Source organism: Mustela nigripes, chromosome 9 (assembly GCF_022355385.1).
Source record: "Mustela nigripes isolate SB6536 chromosome 9, MUSNIG.SB6536, whole genome shotgun sequence".
Classification (NCBI taxonomy): domain Eukaryota; kingdom Metazoa; phylum Chordata; class Mammalia; order Carnivora; family Mustelidae; genus Mustela; species Mustela nigripes.
In genome coordinates, this window is record NC_081565.1 from 9,891,666 (window position 1) to 9,909,894 (window position 18,229).

Sequence of the window (18,229 nt, forward strand, 5' to 3'; positions counted from 1 at the left end):
GTGTACTCTCTCAAGCGCGTGCTTTCTCTCTCTCTCTCTCTCTCTCTCTGTGTGTCAAATAAATAAATAAATAAACCTTTTTAAAAATTTTGAAAATCTTTGAAAAAAGTTTTGTACTGGGACACCTGGGTGGCTCAGTTGGTTAAGCGGCTGCCTTCGGCTCAGGTCATGATCCCAGCATCCTGGGATCGAGTCCCACATTGGGCTCCTTGCTTGGCAGGGAGCCTGCTTCTCCCTCTGCCTCTAGCCTGCCACTCTGTCTGCCTGTGCTTGCGCTCTGTATCTCCCTCTCTCTCTCTCTTTCTAACAAATAAATAAAAATTTAAAAAAATTTTTTTTAATTTAAAAAAAACTTTTGTACTTTTTCAACTTTTCTGGATAATGCTTAGTTTTTTTCTATAGTATCTATATTAATTCACACAGTCCCACAGCCGCCTATAAGGGATTGCTTGACTTGTTGTTTTCTTACTACCATGGTGTATTATCAGACATTAATTTTTTGCCAGTCTAGAGTGTATGAAATATCTCAACGTGATTTTTAAAAATTTTTTTTAAAGATTTTGTGGGATTTTTTTTGTATATTTATTTGACAGACAGAGGTCACAAGTAGACAGAGAAGCAAGCAGAGAGAGGGGGAAGCAGGCTTCCTACTGAGCAGAGAGCCCGATGTAGGGCTCCATCCCAGGAACCTGGGATCATGACCTGAGCCAAAGGCAGAGGCTTTAACCCACTGAGCCACCCCCAGGTGCCCCTCTAAACTTGATTTTAATTTGCTTTTCCCAGATTACTATGAGGTAACACTATCTTTTCATGCTTATTGGTCATTATTGTTCTTCTGTGAAGTACTCATTCAATTCTTTTGCCTGTTCTGCGTTTTCTTTTTCTCCTTGATTATAGGAGTTCATTATATATATCCTGGCTGCTATTCTCCTTTGTTAGTTATATGGGTCGCAAATGTCTTCTCCCAGTTTTTGTCTTGTTCTCACACCCTTTATGATCTGTTCTGATGAAAATACACTCTTGGGTGCCTGGGTGGCTCAGTAGGTTAAAGCCTCTGCCTTCGGCTCAGGTCATGATCCCAGGATGCTGGGATCGAGTCCCACATCGGGCTCTCTGCTCCGCAGGGAGCCTGCTTCCTCCCCACTCTCTCTCTCTGCCTGCCTCTCTGCCTACTTGTGATTTCCCTCTCTCTGTCAAATAAATAAAATTTTTTTAAAAATACACTCTTAATTTTAGTATAGTTCAATTTATTATTTTCCTTTAAGTTCACACTTTAGCTTTTTTATTTTTATTTACTGTTAAAAAAAATTATTCCCCTGTTCAGTGGGATTTCCATTTCATTTATGTGTTTTTTTAAGTAATCTCTACACCCATCATGGGGCTTGAACTCTATGACCCCCCAGATCAAGAGTCACGTGCTCTACTGGCTGAGCCAGCCAGGTGCCCCCACTCTTGGGTTTTTGTTTTTGTTTTTTTTTTATTTATTTGACAGAGAGAGATCGTAAGCAGGCAGAGAGGCAGCAGAGAGAGAGGAGGAAGCAGGCTCCCTGCTGAGCAGAGAGCCTGATGCGGGGCTGGATCCCAGGACCCTAAGATCATGACCTGAGCCGAAGGCAGTGCCTTAACCCACTGAGCCACCCAGGCACCCCCCACTCTTGGTTTTTAAAGAAATCTTTTCTAACCCAGGATAATAATGCTATTTTCCTATATTGTTATATAGGAAATTTTATAGTTTTGCTTTTTACAGTCAAGTCTTTAATACACCTAAGCTATGATTTTGGTTTGAGAAGGAGATCTTTATCTTTAAAAAAAAAATTATGATAACCATTTACTGAAAAATCTGTTCTTTTCTCACCAGTCTGCAATGTCAGCTTTGTCAGGTTCGGGCTTCCAGATGTACATGGAACTATTGGGCTTTGGGCCATACGCCACTGTGGTATTTGCATGATACTATATATCGCCTTACTATTAGGACAAGGCCTAGTGTCTGATAAGATAAATCTCCTCAACTAATTCTTTTTTATAAGTATTTTGAATATTCTTGGCCCCTTGTTCTTTCACAGAACAGCTTGTCAGATTCCTCAAAAATTTTGGGGGGGATATTGATTGGATGGCATTGAATCTGTAGATCCATTTGGAGAGCAGTGATTACTTTATGATGTGAATTTTCTTTATCCAAGAACATATGTTTTTTTTTGTTTGTTTGTTTTAAAGATTTTATTTTATTTATTTGACAGAGAGAGATCACAAGTAGGCAGAGAGGCAGTCAGAGAGAGAGGAGGAAGCAGACTCCCCACTGAGCAGAGAGACCAATGCAGGGCTCGATCCCTGGACCCTGAGATCATGACCTGAGCTGAAGGCAGAGGCTTAACCCACTGAGCCACTCAGGCGCCCCTGATGTGTTTTTTTTTTTTAATGCATATAAGATTCTGTGATTTTCTTCATTAAAGTTTGTTATTTACTGTTTAATTTATTCCTAGGTACTTTATTTTTTTATACCAGTTGCAAATTGTATCATTCTAAAAATTACTTTTTGGGGGCCCTGGAAGGTTCAGTTGGTTGAGCCTTTGGCTCAGGTCATGATCCTGGAGTCCCAGGATCTAGTTCCACATCAGGCTCCCTGCTCAGCAGGGAGTCTGCTTCTCCTGCTGAACTCTCTCCTCTCATGCTCGCTCGCTCTCTCAAATAAATAAATAAAATCTTTAAAAAAAAATAAAAATTACTTTCTGTGTTTGTTGCTGGCATATTGAGGTACTATTCTTTTTATGTATTGATTTTTTTTTTAAGATTTTATGTATTTATTTGACAGGCAGAGATTACAAGTAGGCAGAGAGGCAGGCAGAGAGAGAGAGGAGGAAGCAGGCTCCCTGCCAAGCAGAGAGCCTGATTCGGGGCTCGATCCCAGGACGCTGGGATCATGACCCAAGTGGAAGGTAGAGGCTTTAGCCCATGAGCCACCCAGGTGCCCCAGTGTATTGATTATTTTTGCAATTTATTAACTCTTACAAGCTTAATAACTAGTCTACAGATTTTTTGAGTTTCTTAAGTAGCAGTCATCTGTGAATAATGATGGTTTTGTTTGTTTCAGATTCTTACATCTTTTTTATTCTTTGCCTTGTTCTGTTGGGTTGTTTGTGTTTTCTTATTGTTGAATTGTAAGAGTTTCTTTTATATTTTGGATAGCAGTTTTTACCAGGTAAGTTTTTTGCAAATGTTTTCTCCTACTCTGTGGCTTGACTTCTTATTCTCTTGACATTGTCTTTAGCAGAGCAGAAGTTTCTAATTTCGATGAAGTCTAGCTTATCAGTAATTTCCTTTGTGCATCATGCCTTTGGTGGTTTGTTTGTTTGTTTGTTTGTTTATTTTTCAGTGGTATAGTTAACAAATGATTACTATACCCATGGTCATCTAGGTTTTCTCCTTATATTATCTTCTAGGAGTTTTATAGTTTTGAGTTTTACGTTCTGTGACAATTTTGAGTTAATTTTTATGAAGAATATAAGGTCACTACGTCTAGATTCATTTTCTTCCTGTGGATGCCATTTGTTCCAGCCCCATTTGTTGAGGAGCTGTCTTTGCTTCATTGTACTGCCTTTGCTTCTTTGTCAAATATCAATCAAATATATTTGTGGGGGTCTCTTTCTGGGCTCTCTCTTCTGTTCCACTGATCTGTATGTCTTTCACCCATACATTCCTGTCTTGATGACCAATTTCATATAAGTCTTGATGTCAGGTAGCCTCAGTCCTCCAACTTTGTTCTTTCCCCTCAATATTGTATTGTTTTTTGTGGGTCTTTTGCATCTCCATAGAAACTTTAAAATCATTTTGTTGGTATCCATAAGGTAACTTGCTGGGGTTTTGATTGGGATTACATTGAATCTACAGATCAAGTTGGGAAGAACTGATAGCTTAACAATATTGAGTCATTCTATCTGTGAACATGGACTATCTATTTATTTAGTTTATATTTTTGGGTTTTTTTTATTCATCAGCGTTTTGTAGTGTCCCTCACTTAGATCTTCCACCTATTTCGTTAGATTATACCTAAGTATTTCATTTTAGGAGGTGCTGATGTAAATGGTAATTGTGTTTTTTAATCTCATATTCCACTTGTTTATTGTTGGTACATAGGAACGCAGTTGGCTTTTGTATAACAACCTTGTATCCTGCAACCTTTATGTAACCACTTGTTATTTCGGAAGTTTTCTGCCAACTTCTTTGGATTTTTCTAGATAGATGATCATGTCATCTACTAACAAAGACAATTTAGGTTTTTTTTCCCAGTCTATGTACCTATATTTCCTTTTCTTGTCTTATTACATTAGCAAGGATTTCTAATACAGTATTGGAAAGGATTGATGAGAGGGGGCATCCTTGCCTTGTACGTGATCTTAATGGAAAAGCTTTGAGTTTCTCACCATTAAGGATAATGTGGCATATAAAGTGTTGGGGGCCTGAAGTAAAGCACCCAGAGTGGAGAGGGTGGTTTCATATGGGATATGGTGTACAAGAAGACTAAATGGAAATTGGTGACTGATTCTTTTCCTGTCCCTAACTTTGCCTAACACCAAAACTTTGGTTTTCACTGTAGAGTCACCTGTACCTCTCAAGTTCCCATAGATGTGTAGTAGAAGGAGTACAGGCTTTGGCTCCACAAGACCTGAATTTGAATCTTTAATTTATCACTGGCCTGTGCCTTTGGGCTAGTTCCTAAGCTTCAATGTCCTTATAAATGGACACAGTGAAGGGCTGTCTTAAGGACCAGGGTGTATGGGCAGTGCTTCCTCATGCACACTCTGGCTGCTGCTGCCGCCGTATCCTGCTCTGCATTAGGAGATTCCGTTGTTAGTGAGAGACCCACCATGACTGGCCGTCATGGCCAAACGTGTTTTCCTTCCTATCAAACTCTCTCTCCCTGTCGTCTCTGTTTGGTGTCGAGGTATTGTTTCACCAGGCAGCTAAGTTACAGATTTGGAGTTGTCTTTACCTCTCCTCCTTGTTTCCTAGTCGCGCTGAACTTGGCCCTCACCTCTTTGCATGTGCTGCGCTTTACCCAGAATGCTCATTCTGCCCCACCCGCCTTCTCCCTGGATTTACCAGGGAGGTCTGAGCCGATTTCCGCAGTTAATCCCTCCTGACTCTGAGAGAGCACCTTGTCTGTCCCTGTGTTGCAGCGAGACTGTATTGTTTCATAACTCTTTGTGTGTCTGTGTGTCTTTACCAGCAGCACCCTTGCTTCCGTGTCCAGAACTTTGTCTGGTTGTATCCTCAGAAGACTACACGCAGTATAGACTTGATAAAAGTTTACTGAATTATGGAAACTTGAATCTACAGAGTTCAATCTCTGGAATCCACTACTGCCCATACTCTCACCCATGTGAGAATTATTTGTTTAAAGACTTTATTGAGAGAGAGGGCATGCGCGCACGAGTGGGGGAGGGGCAGAGCAAGGGGGACAGCAGGGAGTGAGGAGCCTGATGCAGATCCTGGGTCCAGATCTCAGACCCAGGACTCTGAGATCATGACCGACCTGAGCTGAAGTCTGATGCCTGACCCACTGAGCCACCCATGTGCCCCCCTGTGAAAATTTAGAATATTAAGTGCTTCATCCTAAAACCCTAAGCCCAAGTTGCAACATTTTATTCTGAGAAGAGATTGGCTGGCTTCCAAGCTGAACATAAAGGTCTGTAGCTCAAGATACATCAACAGAATCATAAAGTGAGGAAGCAGAGTGCCTGTGAGGAGGTACAGGTCTTCACAGTAAGATGTTGATGCTATAGAAACTTTTTAAATTTTATTTTTGTATTTTTTTAAGGTTTTATTTATTTATTTGACAGAGATTACAAGTAGACAGAGATACAGGCAGAGAGAGAGGAAGGGAAGCAGGCTCCCGGCTGAGCAGAGAGCCCGATGCGGGGCTTGATCCCAGGATCCTGGGATCATGACCTGAGCCGAAGGCAGAGGCTTTAACCCACTGAGCCACCCAGGCGCCCCAGAACTTTTTTTATTTTAGACTTGTTTTTTTTTTTTTCCTGAGAGAGCATGAGCCAATGGGAGGGGCAGCGGGAGAGGGACAAGCAGACTCTTTGCTGAGCAGGCAGCCCAATGTGGTGCTCAATCCCAGGACCCCGGGATCATGACCCAAGCTGAAGGCAGACACTTAAGCAACTAAGTCACCCAGGCATCCCCTATACAACTTTTTTTTGGGCATCGTCAGTGGATGCAGGGACCATTGGGATCTAAGAACTTGTGTAATCAAAGTTTCCTGAATCCTCTGTTTTGACATTAAGCAGCATTGAAAGATTGGTAACAGAGGAACCAAGTCCCGAGCCGCCATCATTGGAGATCATCAGGCACCATCATTGCCTGAGAGAGCCTGAGATCAAGTAGATGGCTGTTTGTTTGGGACCCAGGTGTGAGGTGTGCAGTGGCTCTGCTCTGATTCCTGTGCTGGGAGGCAGCATGAATGTGATCCTGTGGTTTCGAAGTTCTCCCTTAGCCCTACAGTCACCAGCGCTGGCATCATTACTGCTTCACCCAGCCGCACGTTTCTAGGAACATTGTTCTGTTGATCATTTGTAGGGCTTGTGGGGACCTTCTTGAGTGGGATTACCTCTGCCACGTTTGGCATCTGGGTAGATGTAGGTCCTGTTGGATGCATTAGTAGAATTAAATGTGTGCTTAGTGAGAGTAGAGGAAGTAGATCACAACAGTACAAACGGGTTGTCTTAAAGAAGAGGAGCATCTTCTCAGGGTCTTGGCTGCATTCCACTGAGGTCATAGCCTTGTTCTTTCCCACATTGTTAGTTGCTTAGTTGAATGAGTGATTGCTTCTTGCTGCACTAGGTCTGAACGGATGCCAGGGTGGTGCTGGGCTCTGGTCTGGCATCTTCTGTGTCCCTTTTCAAGGAAGATTTCATAGCTGTGTATTCGTCTGAGAGGCAGTTGAGAACAGAATTTCAGGGAAACGTGATGGTCCAAGAGGAGACAGGAAGTGGGAGGGAGAAAGGGGTTATAGTGTAATATAATCTCTGCTTCACTTGTAGGCCACTGCTGAGACTCAAGAGAAGGAAATACTCATCACCCATTTGCAGGAGAAGGTCTCATCCTTGGAGAAGAGACTAGAGCAGAACTTATCAGGAGAAGAACACGTGCAAGAACTGCTGAAAGAGGTAACTTGGGGCAGCCGCTCCCTTGGGACAGCCGCTCTCCTGGGACAGCCACTGCTGGGGAGGGGGTGGGAATCCTGGAGGTTCCTACAGTCCTAGAGCCACAGAGCCAGAAGGTTCACAAGCAGCTGGGAGAGATGAGCACTCCCTCCAACTTCTGACTATCCTGTTTATAGCAAAAACAGCCACCTGTCACCTGTGTGTTCCACATTTTCCTCAGCAAAAGGAGAGCTTCATTCAGAGATGCTCAGGAATGAGTGGCATCACCCAGCTGGTGATTTATGCCACTCGGGCTGTCTTATCTTAGCTCCCCGTTCTCTTCCACACGCGGTTTCCAGTGGCTGCCGGCCAGTCGTCACTGCCTGCCTGTGGCGTGAGCAAGAGTCGCCTTCGGCAGTGAGGAGACCCCCCCTTTCCTGAGCGAGGCTGTTGAGCAGACTGGCCTTTTCCCCAGTGGTGTAGGTGAACTTGCTTTCTCATCATGCCGGAGCCCATTCTCTGCCCATATTCTTTTTTTTTTTTTTTTTTTTTTTAAGATTTTATTTATTTATTTGACAGACAGAGACCACAGGTAGGCAGAGAGACAGGCAGAGAGAGAGAGAGGAGGAAGCAAGCTCCTCCTCTTTTCTTCGAGCAGAGAGCCCCAATGCGGGGCTCGATCCCAGGATCCCGGGATCATGACCTGAGTCGAAAGCAGAGGCTTTAACCCACTGAGCCACCCAGGCGCCCCTCTCTGCCCATATTCTGTTCCTCCTTCTCTTTGTATCCAAGTGACTGACCTCACCGTGACAAAGGTGACAAAGCCGAGGCCTTGGGCCTAGATTAGATCCTCACTCTCTTGCTTTCAGCTAAACATCTCCATCTCCACTGCCAGTGTCGTACTTCAGGGCTTCCAGCAACTCTTGGCTAGTCCAGAGTAGGGTCTCCAGACTGGCCTACGGCAGCCGCAGTCTCCTCCCTCACCCCCGAGACAGTCTTCTGAGCCCACCGTGCCCACTGCCGAGCTGCTCTTCCTGGCCGCCTCGCTCCCTTAACCTTCTTCCGCAGCTCCCCTGCAGCCTATAGTGTGTCTAGCTTGGGTTTGGGGTGTACATTGATTTCTAGAATCAGACTAACTAGGTTTGTATCTCGTATCTTCTACTTACTAATTGGGGACTTAGAGAGAGTAACTGAATCTGTGTTTTCTCCTCTGAAATAGGGTGGATAATTGTACCAAGCAATAGAATTGTTAGGATTCAAGGAGTTACAATATGTGAAGTGTGTGGAATGTAACTCTAAAACATAGTAGGGTCTCTGTGTATTTCAGCTCTTAATATCATGCTCCTTAGTGTTGGGCCATCGTCATTACTACAAAGCTTAGTGTGCACAGGAGGTACCTGGGCACTTTGTGTAGAGTCTATTCCTGCTGCCAGGAATCCCGTTTTCAGTAGGCCGGATGTTAGACCTCAAGGTTAGCAACCACCTACCTCCCTCACCAAGGTAATCTAACACCAGTGTGTGGACAACCGCACTTTAAAAAATACTGCCTACCGAATTCAGACTCTTTTCTGCAGCATAAAAAGGTTCCCATGATCTGCCCCTTTGCCTGACTTTCTAGTCTTATTTCTTGACTTGAATTCACCATTGCTGTAGCTTTTTGCAAGTTGTAGCTCCCAGAGTGTCCCAGGCTGTTTCACGAATCCACTGATCATGACTCTGCCTGCGTACTCCGTCTCCTCCCTCCCCAGGCCACCTGTGAATTAGAAAGCTGCCCACTTTCCTGAGGCAGTGCGTAGCCTGCTCTAGGCATTTTCACAGGCACTAATTGCACTCTCTTAATTTTTTTGTTAGTCTTTGCCTCAGGCTCAAGGTCAAAGGAGTATGTCAAATTTATCTATGTGTACTTCATGATATGTGAATTTTTATCTCAGCTGTTGTTTTTAATGCCTTTGTGTCCCCTGTGCCTCAAACAAACCACAGTCTACAGTAGACATCAACAAGCATTCAGTGGAAAAATGACTGTTTTCATTTACTCTTCTTTCAACTTACAGAAAACTGTTGCTGAGCAGAATTTGGAGGATACCAGACAGCAGCTCCTGGCAGCCAGAAGCAGCCAGGCCAAGGCCATTGACGTCTTGGAGACTCGGGTACTGACCTCACTTGCAGGGATTTCTGTGTCTGGGTGGTAGCTTGGTTGGACATCACTGGGGGAGAATCCGCTGAGCTCAGAGGTTTTCTTTGGAAGGGACTGTTTTGGCTCTTAATTTCCGCAGGCCTGTGTTACCTTCATTCTTGCCTCATCGGCACCGTGGTTGCACATAGCACTGTTCTCTTGCTTCTTCCCTTCTCTCCTCGGTCCCTTCCCTCCCACTGGAACCCATTCTGATGGAGTTGATACGGATCCCTGTGTGGGGGGTTACCTTAAAGTGGGCGGCCTTGCTGTGTGCGCACATGTGCGAGTTATGTAAGCGCTGCAGTGCTACGCACACGGTCCCCTTCACCCACTCCGCTGGGTCCGTGTCCACGTCATTGTGCTCGCTGCTCTACTTGGTGGCTACCTACCAGATGCCGGACATCCAGCTTGCCGCAGCCGCCGCCCCCTCTCCCCACAGGCTACACTGCACCCAGCAGCCTTGTCCCTGTCACCTCCAGGACAGAGAATGCATATGACCTAATGTGACTAAGTAGGGCAAGAGCATTCCTGCAGGGGCTGCCCCATGCTCTACTCCCCCAGAGCGCATGCGGGGTTCTGCATCTGCATGGCTGCCTCGTCCAGCCATTTGTTTGTTTGTTTGCCAGTGGGTGAGGGTGAAGTGGTGGAAGGGGTAAGGGGTCTCTGTGGGGCCTCTTTCATAAGGGCCTGACCCCAGCATGTGGACTCGACCCTCGTGACCTAAGCGCCTCCAGAGGCCCCACCTCCTGTTACCGTCACATCGTCACTTCCGGCCTTAGGATTTCCACATGAATATGGGGGCGCGCAAACACTCCGACCAGAGTAAATACTTAGCTCATTTTTAAAATCTTACCTTCTGATAACTACGCCTGAAGCTCTGTATTTCTCATACAGTTTGCTTTGTTTTATTAGAATTCAGTTCTGTTTCTGAATATCTCTCTTTTTATTGTAATGAAATAAACAGGACATAAAAGTTACCATTTCAGCCATTTCTAGGGTACAGCTCAGTGGCATGAAGCACATTCACACTGTTGTGTAACCATCACGGCCATTATCTCCAGAACGTATTCATCTCCTCAAACTGAAATTCTGTCCCCATTAAATACTGACTTACCACTCTCTCCCACCCCCAGCCTGGGCAACCATCATTCAACTTTCTATCCCTATAAATCTGACTACTCTAGTAATCTCATATTAGCGGAATCATGCAGAATGTGGCCTTTTGTGTCTGGCTGATTTCACTTGACGTATGTTTTCAAGGTTCATTCATGTTGTAGCATGTGTCTGAATTTCATTCCTTTTTAAGGCTGAATAAGCCCTTTTTAAAAATTTAATTAAATGCCACACCACACATGGGGCTCAAACTCATGACCCCGAGATCATGAGTCATATGCTGTACCACTGAGCCAGTCAGGTGCCCCAGGACTTGAATAAGTTTTTTTTTTAAAAAGCTTTCATTCCTTCATACGTACCATGTTTTGTTTATCCCTTCATTTGTCATTTTTTTTAAAGATTTTGTTTATTTACTTGACAGACAGAGATCACAAGTAGGCAGAGAGGCAGGCAGAGAGAGAGGGGGAAGCAAGCTCCCTGCTGAGCAGAGAGCCAGATGTGGGGCTGGATCCCAGGACCCTGAGATCATGACCTGAGCTGAAGGCAGACACTTAACCTACTGAGCCACCCAGGTGCCCTCAAACCCATCATTTGTCAATGGTTTTTGGGGTTATTTCCACCCTCTGGCTACTGTGAATAATAAACATTAGTGTATTGCTATGAACAAGATTTTTGTGTGAGCTTCTACTTTCATTTCTCTTGGGTTTATACCAAGGAGTGGAATTGCCAAGTCATATTATAACTCTGTGCTTAATCTCTGGAGGATCTGAATCTTTCTTGAGTGCTTCCTCCAAGTTGAGACTGGGTAGCTGCTTTCTGAACCCATGACTTTAAAAAACTAGGCTTCAGTTCTGGCTCTACCACTAATAAAATTCGTGATCCTGGATGAGTAACATTTACCGTCCTCCTCTGTGGAAATACAGCATTCTCCAAGGGTTGCTTCAGCTCAGTCTTCCATGTGCATGTTTATGAGGAACCATGAGACCTGAATGTATCCTTCCCTCATTAAGTACCTACTTCCCCTTGACAAAGCTGCAACCTCCCTTGTGTTTATGTTTTAATAATAAACTTCCTCAAGACCTTATTCAACAAACAAGAGGACTTTACCAGGGAGATGGGCAAAGATGGCTCAAACCCAATCAGAATGCCCCGTTGGAGAGCCACATCCAGCTGAGTGGACCGGGTATGGTCCTGTCTGCGGGACGGCCACACGGCCCAGTGCCAAGTCAGACAGGCTGATGTCTGTGGAATGAGTGAAAGTTTGTGCCACGAGCGGTCATCCCACTTGCGGGAATGTGTCCTAAGGAAGTGGCTCAAACCAGGTCACCGAATGTTGGGTGAGGACGTTCACTAATGTGTTGTCTCAGATACACAAGCGGGGACCGCCGTGGAGCCAGCACTGGCGGCCGTGGTTCAGTGGATCGTTAGGTGTCCTTGAGATAAACTATCTAAGTTCTGAAGAACACGTGGGAATGCAGAAGGAACCTTGAGTGAGGAGGGAAAATGCATAGTTTTCCTAGAGTTGTGTACAGAGTTGTTTAAAAAAAAAGTTACAAAAATGCACCAGAGGAAAAGATGTTAGACTGCTGGCATTGCAGAATGGTAGATGTATCGGTGTCTTTTTTCTAACTTAAAACTTTTCTATAATGTACCCGTTTTACGATGTAAATGGATTTGATTTTTTAAAGCCATTTGTTACCACGCTTCAGCTTCTTTTGAATGAAAGAAGGCTCCTCTTCCCCCTCAGGTGAAGGAGCTGGAGCAGAGCTTGCTGGCATCGGAGGAGAAGCTGAAGCACAGCGAGGATGTCGCAGCGGCCCAGGAGGCTCGGATTCAGGAGCTAGTAAGTGGTTCTGCGCCCCCAGGGCTTGCGCTTTACGCCTGTGCCGCCGCTGCCCCAACTCGCTCCGCCGAGGTATCTGGACCCGACCTTCCATATGGTCGTGGCGCTGGATGTAAGCAGGTGGGCATTGCGCATGGGGCGAGTCAGGACCTGCTGGCGGAGCCCGGTTACCCCAGGAGTTGGAGCCTGATTCCCCTCTGATGGCTGGCCGGAGGGTCCAGCCTCGGTCTGGAGCTGTTAGAGGGGCGGCTCGCAGCCAGGGCTGCGGAGAACAGGTCCCGGCTCTGGGGAGAACATGGCAAGGGCTTGGCCAGTTGTCGCAGCCCTACGTGGGGTGTTGGCTTAGAAGCTAGAGAGCTAGAAACAGTATTTACTGCATGTTTGCCGTCCAGCCGCTGTGCTGAGTATCCTGCCCGTGTTTCACGCAGTCCTTGCTGCAGACCTGAGGGCTGCGTGCAGTTGGCCTCGTGCTCTAGAGGATGCTGGTTCGGAAAAACTGGATCAAGAACCCAGTGTTGTGGTGGTGTCCCAGCTAGTAAATGGCAAAACCCTCACTTTCTTAGGTCAAAGCCCTTGTTCACCATCGCTGTATTGTACAGATGGTCCCTAATTTATGATGGTTCAGCTCTGTGATTTTTCGACTTTATGAGATGCAAAATCAGTCTGGCTTCAGTAGAAACTGTACGTAAATTTTGAAGTTTAAGCTTCTCCTGGGCTAACGATGGGCAGTCCAGTACTCTCCCTCAGTGCCTGCCAGTGGCAGGGAGCCCTTCTCCCAGGCGGCCACACGATCTCGGGGTAAACAACCAGTTCTGTACCTGTACAGCCGTTCTGTTTTTCACTGTGAGAGCAGCATTCACTAAATTACATGAGCTGTTCAACACTTCAGGATAAAATAAGCTTTGCCCAGCTGTAGGCTAATGTAAGTGTTCTGAGAAATTAAAAAAAAAAATTTTTTTAAGATTTTATGTTTAAATAATCTCTGAACCCAGTGTGGGGCTCAGACTCAGAACCCAAGATCGAGCCACATGCAGTGAGTGACTGAGCCAGCCGGGCGCCCCTGTTCTGAGCATTTGACGTAGGCTAGGCTAAGCTGTGATGCGTGTTTTGACTTCATGTTTTCAACTTAACAATGGGCTTATCGAGCCCCAGCCCCATCACAAGTTGGAGAAGATCTACACTGCCTCCCCAGGAAAGGCCTCAGCCATCACAGTGAGCACCAAGTAGGGTGAAGAGGGGCTGTGACTTCGGACTGGCTGGTGCCCTAAGGTGTCCCCCTAGCCCCGAGACCAGTCCCAGATGTCAGCTTCTGAACAGGCCAGGGGCAGTGCGCAGAGCTGCAGGTGGGGACCTCAGCAGCACCCAGACCAGAGGTCAGGAAGGAGAGTTGTTTCTTCGGATCACTGAGGGAGAGAAGGGGTTCCTCGTCATCCTCATGGGTCCCTGTCCTCCACCCCCCATAGGCCGCCGCAAACAGGGAGAGCAGCCTGGCGCAGCAGCAGGTGCTGGCTCGGGAGCAGCAGGGCATGGAGCTCGTCCGCACGCTGGAGGCCCAGCTCGCCGCCCTGGAGAGAGCTCAGGCGGCTGAGCAGAGGGCCGCGGAGCAAGCGGTGGTGAGTGGGGAGGAGGGTCAGGCCCGGCTGGGAGCGCCGGCTTCCTGCATGCTGGGCAGCCAGGGCATTGACGGGAGAAGACCAGCCCCTGCCGAACGAGGGAACCACTTTTTGGAGCCATTTTCATCTTTGCAGCAAGGCACCTGCTCATGAGATTGGCTGTAAAAAGGCTGCTTTTTCTCAAACCCCAAACAGATGGCTTTGCTTTGCTTCGGGGCGGCGCAGGGACTTGTTGGCTTTTCCTGAGCAGCCCCTTCAGCTTCTTCCCGCTGTGTCCCTGCAGTGTTCTGGTTCCTCTGGCGTGGTCTCACTCTCTCTCTGGTCCCTCCCCGCTCCCCATCTTCCAGGTCAGGTGCCATGTTTCTTCCTGCGAGGCCTCTGTCAGCCGGTTCCTCCTGACCCTGCAGTGACATGCAGGGTGGGGTACATTTTTAAAACGCTCTGTGTCAGGGCACCTGGGTAGCTCAGTGGGTTAAAGCCTCTGCCTTCGGCTCAGGTCATGATCCTGGGGTCCTGGGATGGAGCCCCACATCGGGCTCTCTGCTCAGCAGGGAGCCTGCTTCCCTTCCTCTCTCTCTGCCTGCCTCTCTGCCTACTTGTGATCTCTGTCTGTCAAATAAATAAATTTAAAAAAAAAAAAAAAAAAAAGGCTCCGTGTCTGTAGGACGGTGCCCTGCGGAAATAGGGTAAAGCCTTTTCTTCTCACACATGCTTTTCTCAATTTGCAGAGACAGCTGGAGCAAGAAAACGCAGCCCTCAAAGAAAGTAAGAGTGAATGTGAGCATTCTTTACAACACCACCAGCTTGAGCTGAAGAAGCTAAAGGTATTTATCTGGTGGCGCCAGTGTGTCAAGGCAGTGGCCTGTCTTTTACGTGTGTGTTCGGGGCAGCCCAGGGAACGTTCTGTACTCCCAAGTGGAGAGGGCGTGAACTAGCATTTGTTCAACAGTTCTCTTAAGACATTTGCTGCAAATTGTCACCTCATTAATTCCTCTCAGTGACCCAGGATGGTAGGAAGAATTAGGCTCATTTTGTACTTAATGTCATTTGAGGCTCTGAGGAGAAGTTATTTGTCCAAGTTCCGCGGTTAGTTTGAAGCGATGCTGGTCTGACTTCACTCAACCCGCTCCCCTTCTGGGTCACCGTCCACATGGCCTGAAAGTCATGCCGTCAGCACCAGTGTCATTGAGCTTTCTCGTGGGACCAGGGAAGCACGGGCTCAAGTGGTCCTAAGGAGGCCATTTCTGTCGGGGGCCATGTGTAGAGATGAAGGGACAGTCTGCTGGAGAACTTGGCGCTTTCATCATACGTCACCCATGTCTCTGCCTGGTCATAACTGGATGCAAAGGAAAGGGAGTTTCTGCCGCTTCCGTAGAGGCCTCCAGGCTTCAAAGGAGCCCTTAGATGATGGATCATCGCAGTGCTTGCCCAACTCGGTCATGACCCAGGGATCTTGTGGGACTTTTGGCAGAGGCCTTCTCAGAACATCCCCCGCTGCGGGTCTGCATGAAGTCCGCGTTCAGAACAGTCTCGACTGCGTGAGGCAGCTGCTCGGGCAGAGGCACCGAACTATGGGAAGCCTGTGCCTTGGGGTCCGAGCTGTTTCCTTGTATTCCTTCAGCAGACATTGGAGTACAGGTAGTAACCACTCTAGGTGCTGGTACAGGAGCAAAACAGACAGAATTTTACCCGTGTGGAGCCTGTAACTGGAGACGGCAGCCAAGCAGTGGTCCTGGATGTTGCGGAGAGTAAGCAGAGTGAGGGACAGAGTAGGGGGGAGGGGGCTCTTGTAAACAGGGGGTTAGGGAGGGCGACAGTGGTATTTGAGCACAAGCCCTGAGTCATGTGGTGTGCACGTTTGGGAAGGGAATAGTCCAGACCGAAGAAACAGCAAATAGAAAATCTCTGAGGCAGAAAAAAGCTTCGTTTGTTCCAAGAACAGCACAAAGGTCAGTGTGGCTGCCGGTCAGTTGGCTGGGGAAGAGCAAGATGAGAGCAGGCAGGCAGGGAAGTAGTTGCAAGGGTTAAGCAAAAAAGTGCTGGAAGAAGTTTCGTGCAGCATTTTGCTCTGTTTGGTTCTGGTGAGCAGCGCAGTTTATTGAGCGACGATACAAAGCTCCTGAAGCGGGACGGGGCCTGAGAGGGTTGAGGGAGATGTTTTATGTTAAAACAATTACTCTGGCTCTTTGTAGAAAAATGTTCTGGAAAGGATGCAAGAAGGAGGAAGACCTGTTAGGAGGCTCAGATATCAAATCACTTACTAGGTTTAAGGGCATAAAGGACAAAATTGAAAATGTCAGCAGAGATTCGGAAACGATTCTAAAAGACAGTAGTGTTTAAAGGGAAACAATTAGAACGTGAGCGCCAGAGAATGTAGAGCTGGAACAAAGAACCTGGTAGACTCCAAAAGGGCACACGGGAGCTTTCGGAGGTAATGAATATTTTCACTGTTCTTATAGTGGTGATGGCTTCACCTGAACTCACCACATTGTGCAGGGTGGTGTTAGTTTTATTTCAGGAAAGTTATTTTTAAAAAACAATACGTTTTAAAAAATTATGTTTAAGAGCCAATTAGAACTTGAGAGAATTAGTGAAGTGGAAGGAAGGACAGAGGGAAACACAGAAAAGGCAGGATGAAAGACTGGATCCTGGGGGGCGCCTGAGCCTGGTCAGCAGGAGCTCAGAGGGGAATGCACAGGTGAGACTGAAGCAGTTATTTTTTTTTTAAAGATTTTATTTAGTATTTTAAAAGATTTAAAGAAGATTTGTATTTATTTTAGAGAAGGCTGGCACGAGCTGAGGGGAGAGGCAGAGGGAGGGGGAGAAGCAGACTCCCTGCCAAGCTGGGAGACCATTGTGGGACTCGATCCCAGGAACCTGGGATCATTACCTGAGTGAAGGCAGATACTTAACCGACTGAGCCACCCAGGCATCCGTATTTATTTATTTTAGAGAAAAAGAGAGCAGGGAGAGCGGCAGAGGGAGAGAGAATCCCAAGTGGACTTAGTGCTGAGCACAGAGCCCGAGGCTGGGCCTGATCTCACAACCCTGAGATCATGACCTGAGTGGAAGCCAAGAGTTGGACGCTTAACTGACTGAACCCCCATGCGCTCTGAGACCAAAGCAGTTACTGAAGTGATAATAGCTAAGAAGTTTCTAAACTGCTGAAAGCTGTCAAGTCACAGGCACAGGTGTGAGGATTCTTACAAATCCAAGTAGGGTGAATGGAAGGAAGTGCTAGAGAGCATCATTCAGGTGAAGGAAGATTCTAGATAGACACAGATAAGATGTAAGGCAGTAAGAAAGAATGAGGAGCAATGATCATTACAACTAATGTACACAAGAAGAAACAGAAAATCTGTCCTGCCGTGTGTCCATCATGGTCCAGTCAGGGGAAGGAACCATATTGGTTATTTGAGAATTTATGTTCTCATGTAAGGTTTTCACAGAAACAGTTACAAGCTATCGCAAAGGTAGCCACTGCAAGAATGGCTACAACTTAGGGAACAAAGCAAAGAAGGTGGAATTATGGGGTGCCTGGGTGGCTCAGTGGGTTAAGCCTCTGCCTTCAGCTCAGGTCACAGTCTCAGAATCCTGGGATCGGGCCCTGCATCAGGCCTGTGCTCAGCGGGGAGCCTGCTTCCCCCTCTCTCTCTGCCTGCCTCTCTGCCTGCTTGTGATCGATGTCAAATAAATAAATAAAATCTTCCCCCAAAAAGGTGGAATTATTAGCAATTAAGACAAAGAGCCCTGCAGATCTGACACACAGACCTCTGAGCGAGGGACGCTGTTCGTTGGGTGCCGGGTGTGTGTTGGAGGAACAAGGCAGAGAATGTAGTCAGCCCCACTCTTGGGAAAAACCTGCTGCCTCAGGACAAAATTGCTGCTGCCCCCATGAAGCAGCCTTACTCACAGAAACCGAAGCTGACAGGGGAAGCACGTCTTTTGCTCTGTCCTGGTGCCTTCCAGGCTCCCTCGAGCTCCTCCTGTTGGCGGAGACTCCTATGGAACCAGCTCGATGAGCAGAAATGGGGTTTGCTGAGTCCCGGGCATAGCAGGGCAAAGCAGAATATAAAAGGGGGAGCGAGGTCGGTAGGCAGTAACTTGAAAAACCAGCACGCACACACAGGTTGTTAGGAAGTGTGGTTCATTTTCGCACGCTTGGGGAATGTTCTCAATAGTTTAATACCATTATAGTCAGATAACACACACTGATTTCAGTTCTTTGATATTTACTGAGGCTTGTTTTATGACCCAGCCTGTAGTCTGTCTGGGGAAATACTTCAGTGCCCTGCGGCCGGGAGGAGAAAGCATTCTCTAAGTGCCCCCTTAGATCACG

General features: G+C 46.8%; 1 protein-coding gene across 2 annotated transcripts in view; it reads left to right on the forward strand.

Moving 5' to 3' along the window:
• The window catches only part of GOLGA1 (golgin A1), a 47,972-nt gene that overhangs the window by 18,311 nt on the left and 11,432 nt on the right, over window positions 1–18,229 (forward strand). For both annotated transcript variants that reach the window (XM_059410825.1, XM_059410826.1), the window contains 5 exons: window positions 7,047–7,172; window positions 9,200–9,295; window positions 12,182–12,277; window positions 13,741–13,890; window positions 14,619–14,714. In XM_059410825.1, the coding sequence (XP_059266808.1) occupies window positions 7,047–7,172; window positions 9,200–9,295; window positions 12,182–12,277; window positions 13,741–13,890; window positions 14,619–14,714 (564 nt within the window). The remainder of the gene's footprint in view (window positions 1–7,046; window positions 7,173–9,199; window positions 9,296–12,181; window positions 12,278–13,740; window positions 13,891–14,618; window positions 14,715–18,229) is intronic.